General features: G+C 35.1%; 1 protein-coding gene and 1 non-coding gene across 2 annotated transcripts in view; both read right to left on the bottom strand.

Annotated features, from left to right (window-relative positions):
• LOC127747671 (uncharacterized) overlaps positions 1 to 1,837 on the bottom strand; it is a 3,360-nt gene extending 1,523 nt beyond the window's left edge. Inside the window, exon 1 of the mRNA XM_052261811.1 lies at positions 1,450 to 1,837. Coding sequence (XP_052117771.1) covers positions 1,450 to 1,837 — 388 coding nt within the window. The remainder of the gene's footprint in view (positions 1 to 1,449) is intronic.
• A 4,775-nt stretch (positions 1,838 to 6,612) lies between these two features.
• Positions 6,613 to 6,685, bottom strand: TRNAK-CUU (transfer RNA lysine (anticodon CUU)). Its single transcript has one exon. It is a non-coding gene; the product is annotated as a tRNA-Lys (tRNA).
• Positions 6,686 to 8,906: the final 2,221 nt, after the last annotated feature.

Genomic DNA, 8,906 nt, shown 5'->3' with positions numbered 1-8,906 from the left:
AGATTCCAACAGTCCTTAGCAACAGTAATCCTTCCCGGAAGTGGAAATCTAGGTTGCACAATACTCATATAGAATCTAAATCCCTCCCCCTCAACAAACTTGAATGGTAGCTCATCAACAATTATCATCCTAGCAAGGGCTTTTCTACACATTTCAGCATCAAAAGTAACTGCAGTAAATACCCCTTCACCCTCTTTTTTGTGTTGGAAGGTAAGGATTGTTTGACTAGGGTCACCCGACTCCCTAGGAAATTTTTTACATTGGTTCAACAAATGATAACGCATATTAGTTGTACCATTTCTATGAGAATCACATGCATATGATGCACCACACCAATTACATTTAGCCCTAGGATGTGATGGTTTGGAATTAGGATCCTTTGTAAAGTGTTTCCAAGTCCAAGATCTAGGTCTAGAAGGTTTTCTGTTACCTTCATTAGCTTCATCCTTGCTATTCTCTTCATCAGTTTCCAGAGTGCTTGGAGATGGATTTGTTGGAGTTGCAGTTTGTTCTTCTTATGAAGAAAATGTCAACTTCAACTTTAGGTAGTGGTAATATTTTAAAGTATATGTATTGCAAAGTGCATATATAAAATAACTAAATGGGGATTAACAACATGATTATAGTGTGCATGCATAAACCTAAAGTTATTAGTGATTCAACTTCGTTCTTTGTTTTTAGGTGAAAGGAAACATCCAACAATTAACTAGGCCGTCCGCCAACCATCTTTATGAAATTAAAAACCATAATAAATAAATAAATTTTTTATTTCTTAATTAGTCTGCTTCTATGTCATAGAAAAACAAAGGAAACAAATTTTAAGTAGCAGGAGTTAAGCTAGAATATTTACTAATACCGTGGAAGAAAATTTGCCTTCTGCACACGAAACTGGAATTTGCCAAAATTTCTCTCTCAAAAGGTCCTACACTCTTACATACTGGAATCATTCATAGTATATGCTCTTATGGTGTGCACACAATTTTCATTTGCTACCTGTATGTATTGGGAACTAAAGTGACATATCAGTTTATTTTCTATTTTGTTGAGTGTTTCTGATATATGCAATGAAAAATCCAACTGCATTGCAATTACTTGTTTTGAAATGCCAAATGATAATGGAATAAATTCCAATCCTAGTGTACTCTAGTTCCATATTATGCTTTATGACTGAACTTGTTGAGATAGGAATCTGTTGGACAATTTGTTGGTCTATCTAGTATCTACCCATATTATGTGTTCTCCAAAGAGAATAGTAATCATATTAGCATCCATAACTGCTTGTTCAGAATCTGAAAACAGAATTTCTAAAAAACATAACCACAAAGGCACAAACAGAATTTCTAAAAAACATAACCACAAACAATTGTTCAGGTTAAATCAAGCACAAATGCACAATATCACATTATCACTAAACAAAATCTCTAAAAACAATTGTTCAGAATTTCTAACCTCCGAAGAAGACATTTTGGAGTTGCTTTTTGCAGGAGATGGCTTGGTGACAGAATGACAGGAGTGCTTTATGCTTATCGTCGCTCGATTTGGAGTGTTGGACTGCGATGGCCACTGGAGTCTTGTTGGCGACTGGACTGCTGCTCCGTGACAGGACTGCTGCTCGGTGAATGGAATGCTCCTCGGCGACGGCGACCCAGCGACGGCTACCCTGCGGTGGCGATGACTGAACGCCTTCGAGCAAGGAGTGGCGACTTCCTTCACGGTGGACACTAGACAGCACTGGCTCCCTCAGGGTCTCCTTCTCTCGAGCATGAAGGAATCGCCGAATCGGAGGTGAAACCGTGGAAGAGAAGAAGAGAGCTCGGGACAGAATCGCCGTTCGCATAAAAGGGAAGAAGAAAGCTAGGGTTATGTGTGATAGGGCTCTTTTATACCTAGGTTAAAGGACAATTTTGTAAAAACACACCATTGAACCCTCATTCCTCGGTTCGGTTTCTGCCGAGCCAACCGAAAATCGAACCGAACCGATCGGTTTAGTTCGAAAAAAACCAAAAAAACCGATTTTTTCGGTTTTCTAATCGATTGTTGTAAGATTCAGTTCGGTTCTGCGATAATTTTCGGTCCGGTTCGGTAACTTACACCCCTACTATTTTACTTTCTCTTTACTCTTATTTTAATTTGTATTCTTAGCTATAAAGTTTAGTTGGTCAAATTTTGGAATCTTTCGTGTTTGATGTGTGAGCATTAGTGCGCGTGTACGCAAAACCCACACTATTTCGTACAGTAGCAGTACCAGCAAGTGCACTAGATTATCCAAGTAATACCTGAGCGAGTCAGGGTCGATCCTACGAGGATTGTGGCTTGAAGCAAGATATGGTTTTCTTGCAGGTCTTAGTCAGGCAGACTCAGAAGGTTGTTGGAATATTATGTAAATCTTTAATGATTATATGTCATAAATGCTTGGATAAATGATAGGAATAGAGTTGAGAGTCGGAGTTGCTTTGTCTTTCTGAGGTAACTCTGGTACTACTGTCTTCTTTGCTTGTGAATGATCTTCTTCTATGGTAGGCTGTAAGTGATCAAAGCCATTGCCCGTGGTCATTGATCTTCTTCTTCTATGGAAGGCTGTAAGTGCTTAGTAAGTCATTCTTTGGGTGATCCTACTCAAAACGCCACAGACAAGGTCGAATATTCCATATCAGAGAATGCTGCTTCTTTGGATTCTAGCCTATACCACGGAGACCCTAATCTCCTCGGAAATCGGCTGAACTGGTGTCTAAAGAAGTCCCCAACGAAGTCATGGATTAACCATCTAAGAGATGTATAAACATAACTGTTGGCTCGTGCTTTTCTTTCAGGTACCCACACGAACCCAAGTAGACGTCGGTGTTTGTTAGGCACATTAATGTGATGAACAGAGCTAATTTGTTAGATCATGATGAAGATCGGAATATACATCATAGAGATAGATTAATCATAGATTGAAGAAGAAACAATAGTATTTTTATTAATTCATAGGACTCAACAGGGCTCCTCCCCTCAACATAGGAGGTTTAGAAACTCATACTGAAAGGAAAATATAATGTAAACGAAAATATTGCAGACCTCTCTCAGCGAGAGGTGTAAAAAGTTATAGAGTCTCCTGAATTACATAAATAAGATCCCTTATATACTAAACAGATGACTAGTAAGGGTAAAACAGTCTATTTAGTACTAAAATCCACTTCTGAGGACCACTTGGTGAGTGTTTGGGCTGAGCTTTGATGAGATACACATGCTATGAGGCTCCTTGGGCATGGAACGCCAGCTAGGGGGTCCTCTCTGGGCCTTTGGACGCTGGGCTCTGCTCTTTGGCCGCTGGACGCTTGGAAGGGGGCAGGAAGCTGGCGTTGGATGCCAGCTTTGGGCCTTCTAATCCGAAGAAAAGTATGAACTATTATATATTTCTGGAAAGCTCTTGAAGTTAGCTTCCATAGTCGTTAATAGCGCTCCATTTGGACTTCTATAGCTCCAGAAAAGCTCTTTCGAATGTAGGCAGGTAAGATCTGGACAGCATTTGCAGTGCTTTCTCTGTCTCTAAATCAGACTTCTACTCCAACTCCTCAATTTCAGCCAGAAAATACCTGAAATGGCCCAAAAATACAAAAACTCATAGTAGAATCCAAAAATGTGAATTTAACACTAAAACCTATAAAAACTTAATAAAAACTAAATAAAAACTACTAAAAACTATATGAAAATGATGTCAAAAAGCGTATAAACTATCTGCTCATCAAGCATCTTTTCTATCTTTTCTTAATAATTTAGATGTGCATTTGTTGAGTTTTTATGAGAATTTACTGTTTTAGACCATGTTAGATGCTACTTTGATTTACACTGTTATTTTAATGATTTTAAGTGAAGTTTGGGCAATTTTGACAAAGTTCGTGCAGAAGAAAAAGAAAAAAATTTGATGTTGTCAAGCTAGCACTAAACGCCACTGTCTGGCATTTAGCACCCCATGCCTTGCCCTTCGTGCCAAGCTCTCTGTTTGCTTACGCTAAACGCCACGACTCGGCGTTCAGTGCTAGATGCTTCGTAAAGTGTGCCAAGGTCATGCGCTAGTGGCGCTAAACGCCACTACCTGGCGTTTAGCGCCAGGTACCCAGAAACATTGGAAAGCTCTCTATCCAGCGGTGCTAAACGCTACTTCCCAGCATTTAGCAGCAATAGCGCGTCCTCAAATCTCCATGGAATGCCTCATTTAGTTTTTAATTGATTTTCTTTTATAGTTTTTAGGGTTTTTGATTAAGAAATTTAGAAAAATTAGGATTTGATATAAAAGGAGACAAGACTCAGCCCTGTGGGCTCTCTTCTCCTCTTCTTTCTTGTTCCGCATTTTTCATATTTTCACTTTAGGTTTTTCTCTGAGCCATGAGTAACTAAACCTCCACTGTTAAGGTTAGGAGCTCTGTTATTTTGATGGATTAATACTATTGTCATTATACTCTTAATCAATGCACTGTTGTATATTCAAGGATTAATTTCGTTCTTCATCCTAGGGATTATAGTATATTGGAAGATAACTCTTTTTCTAATTGAATTCTTGTTCAATCTTGTAAAAGTTAACTCACTTGAATTACAACTTGAAATTAACTCCTCACAATTCTCTATATATCTGGATTTAACGCGATATGTGACATATAATCGTCTTATCTTTGGGTGTTTGGGGTTTGTGTGGCTCATAAACTAGAATTGGACTTAAACTTCTAATTTAAATTAAGTGACCAAGGAATTGGTGGTTGATTTAGTTAGGGGAGATTAAATTGCAAAGGAATTAGGATTTAATCACTTAAGGTTGCCATGAATTGAATCTTTGCATGATTAAAATGGATGATAAGAATTGTTAATCCAAAAATTTAATATCTCTAAAACCTTAACTGTTTTATCATACTATTTTCACTAGCCATTCACTGTTTGCTTTCTTGAATTCTCTTGAATTACTGTTTTATGCTATTTGAAACTCATCACTCAAATTAGCTTGTCTGACTAGCCTAATCACTCAGCTATTGTTGCTTAATCTATTAATTCTCATGGGATCGACACTCACTCACCTGAATTATTGTTTAGTACGATCTGATATACTTGCCAGTAAATTTGTGGTATTTAAAATCTGCACCTATCATTATTTATCTTGCAGCTGCATTAAAGTTTTAAATTTTGTGATCTTAGTCACTGTGATTTTTTTTTTTAAAATAAATTGGTATGGGGTGCAAGGTGGGAGAACAACTTGAATCTGCTGACTTCAAAGCATAAACATGATGGTAATCTTTATTTACCATCTAATTAAATTCTATTTATTTTAAAAGATAACGATCTATATTTATATAGATTTGTATTCAAATTTTATGTTTTCTTAGAGTTTAAAAATAGATATAGGATGCACCCTATATATATGTAGTCAACTTATATGTTAACAAAACATAGAACATCAATTTATATAGTATTAATGATAATAGAGTTAAAGATTTAAATTCAATTTATGATGTTTTTTATTTTATTTACTTCTTTTTATTTTAGGAAAATTTTTTCTATACTAACAGTGATGGGTGCTTTTAGTATATAAATCCATTATTAACAGAAGTACATAATTCAAGGTGTAAATTTCAGTTCACTTCTTAATTATTTTACTAACGTCAATTTTAGTATAAGTACTATCTAAATATCTTATTAGATATGGCAAATTTCTCTTCTCTATGTAAGGATCTAATTAAATAAGAAGTTAATTTATTTTTTTATTTTAATACAGCCCCAAACATATATCACCAATGTAGAAAGTGTAAATATATGGATCATTCACAAATTAACTTTTTCACACAAAGCATAATATGTATTTATATAGACTTGGCATTTATATATGTATTTTTTTTTTAATTTTGGTTCATTTAATTATGACTTGATGTCTAAAAGAAAATTTCAATGTTTATTCTTAAGCTTTTGAATATCACAAATTGTATTACAGGTCAGTACATAGTATACTACAATTTTGGAATTTAGAATCCTTTGAATTGATTGAATCTACTAAACAAGAGTTTACTAATTTAGTGTCATGTGAGTCATTGTGTCAGTAATAGAGATTATTGGTGGGTTTAGATTCTGTAATTTTTCTCTTTTAAATATTTTTATTATGCATTATTTTCTTTTTTCAAATTTAACCCATTATGTACAAACACACATACAGTGAAAGTCATACATACAGTAAAAATCATAGTTCTCTATGAATTTTGGTAAATATTTTTGCTTAATGTTTTTTTTATGGTTATTTTTTGATATGTTGATTTTACTACAATTTTTTGGGATTTGATTTCTAACAACCAGAACTTAATAACAATGAAAATGAAAATAGGCATGTTACTAGCAATGAAAATGAAAATAGGCATGTTACCAAATAGCAAAGCTGCAAAGGCTTCTCCATAGTGTTAAAAATTTTGTTTGTTTCTCCAATTAATCTATTGATAATTTGTCATTTATTTATGAGCTTTTGTTTTTTTTTTTTGTTTCTATTTTTTCCCTTTTGATTGATTATTTAATGGCATTGATTTTTATTGTTTATTGTTTTTGATTATTCAGTTATTCTATTTTACTATGCTATTATGAATTTATTATTAACTAAAATTCCGACGTCCACCGTGGGACTCAAACCCACGACCACAAGGTTAAGAGCCTTGCGCTCTACCGACTGAGCTAGACGAGCTTATAACATCTATTATAAAATGACATGTAAAATCCTCTATAATCACCATATTCTGTTTAATTCGTTGTCATCAAATTACTCTTTTATGTGAAGACGCCAATGAATTTAGGATAAAGAGACTTTGGAATTCATTAACTATTAATTTAGTATAAAAAATATTAGTCACTAACAATAATTTGAGAATATGATAAAAATAATTAATAAATATTATATTTTTTTAATATTTAATACATTTTATCTAAATTTTTATAATAATATTTGAATAAATATTTAAAAATTATATAAAAAAGATTTCAGAGTTTAATCTTTAAACAAAATTAATCATTCACAATAAATTTTTTTTAAAAGTATCAAATTTTTAAAATAATTTTTAAAAATATTTGTTTACAATATATATTTAATATCTATTTTTTTATATTTTTCAATTTTTAGTTGCTATTTTTACGTTAGCATATTTTTTTGGTAGTTTCCTCGACTTAAGCTCATTATTAGAAATGCAAGGATGACATGAAATGTTAATGAGAGGGGGAGAGAGGAGACATGACAAAACAGAGGAAATAGGTTAAAGTCAACTTGAGGAGGTAGAAGTTGGAGTAGTAAGATAAGAATTGCAAATGTAGACAGAGAGTTGCAAATTGGAGCAAATGGGAGGTTTGGAGTGACGATGACTGCGGCGAGGGGCTTGGACGGGAGGAGCATCGGTAATGGCAGTTACAGGGGATGTGGCAGCTAGGGGTGTTCATGGTTCAGTTTTTTCCAAGGTTGCAAGAACCGGACCGGTCAATGAACCGGTAAGGCAATTGGTTTACTGGTTCAATGGTCCGACCAGGGTTCAACCGGGGTTCAACCGGTTTAATTAAATATTAAATAAAATTATTAAAAATTAATATATGTAATTCTTGATCACTATCTAGTTGTTCTATCTTCAAAAATAAAAATTTCTAATCGGTAACTACAATTTACAAACACAAATTTACACAAATTAAATACAGTTACAGTCAATGACTAAATATTGATTGTTGAAAAGAAAAGTGAACCTGAACAAAATCACTAAATGAAGTCAATCAAAATACAATAGTTCTCAACAAGCAACTAGAGAGGGCTAATTCCATAATTTCTAGCCTTGAAGATGCCCACAGAATTATGTTGTAGTTGCTTATCATTTTGTGGCTGTTCCATCTAAATTCAAAATGACAGCAATCTAGAATCCGGAAAAATATATCAATCCATATAACTCATACGACATTCATTCAACATAATTAACAAAGCAGAATGAATTTAAATTTTAAACCCCAAAATTCAACAGAGCAGTATTCAACAGAGCAAAAATAAACAAAACTCAATATAGCCAAATCCAACATAGCAGAATTGAATTTATATACCGAAATTCAAAATAAACAAAATTGAAAAACAAAACAAGAATAATTAACAAAATAAAAAATTAATTGAAAAACAGAACAAGAACCCATGAACAAGAACTCAGAAGAAGGAAAAGATTTGAAAAACAGAACAAGAACCATGAACTCAGATCTGTCCAATTCATACAGTTTTATCACCAAATAAACGAAATTAATTGAAAGAAGGAAAAGATTGAAGTACTGACTACTGAGTACTCACCGAGGGAGAGGCCGAGAGCATAGAAGGTCAGACTGTCAGAGCCAGACGTCAACCCACGCTTTGGTGACGGTGACAGTTTGGTGCCGACAACAAGCTGACGACCACGACGACGCCAAGCCGATGACCAGACGACGCCAACACGGTGATGCTTCGACCCGCGATGGTGGCCTTCAACCTCGATTCGCGACGGCGACCTTCGACCCAGACAGAGGAGAGATGTCTCGGATACAGAGGCATTTTTGATGACGAGAAAGAGGCAGCCGACGACGGGGACGACAGAGAAGATTGGCGGCGTCTGAGACTAAGAGCGAGATAGATTGGGGGATTTTGCCATTTTGGTGAGACTGAGAGTGAGAGAGAAGAGAGAAGAGAGAAGAGAGAATAGAGAAGCAGAGAAGCTCGGGAAGCCATGCACATCAACCACAGCTCCACCGCCTCCTTCCTCCGCCGCTGCCATGCTCCGACAAGCCTCATTCTTCGCTGCTCTCTAAAGAACCATTGAATTAGGGATTTTGATTTTGGTACGTTGGTGACACTGAGAGTGAGAGAAGGGAAAGGGGATTGGGGGGAATTTGGGATACGCGTTTTTTTTAAAAAAAAAAAA

Source organism: Arachis duranensis, chromosome 5 (assembly GCF_000817695.3).
Source record: "Arachis duranensis cultivar V14167 chromosome 5, aradu.V14167.gnm2.J7QH, whole genome shotgun sequence".
In the NCBI taxonomy this organism is placed as follows: Eukaryota; Viridiplantae; Streptophyta; class Magnoliopsida; order Fabales; family Fabaceae; genus Arachis; species Arachis duranensis.
Note: the sequence above shows the minus strand (reverse complement) of the source record. Positions and strands in the feature narration are given on the sequence as shown.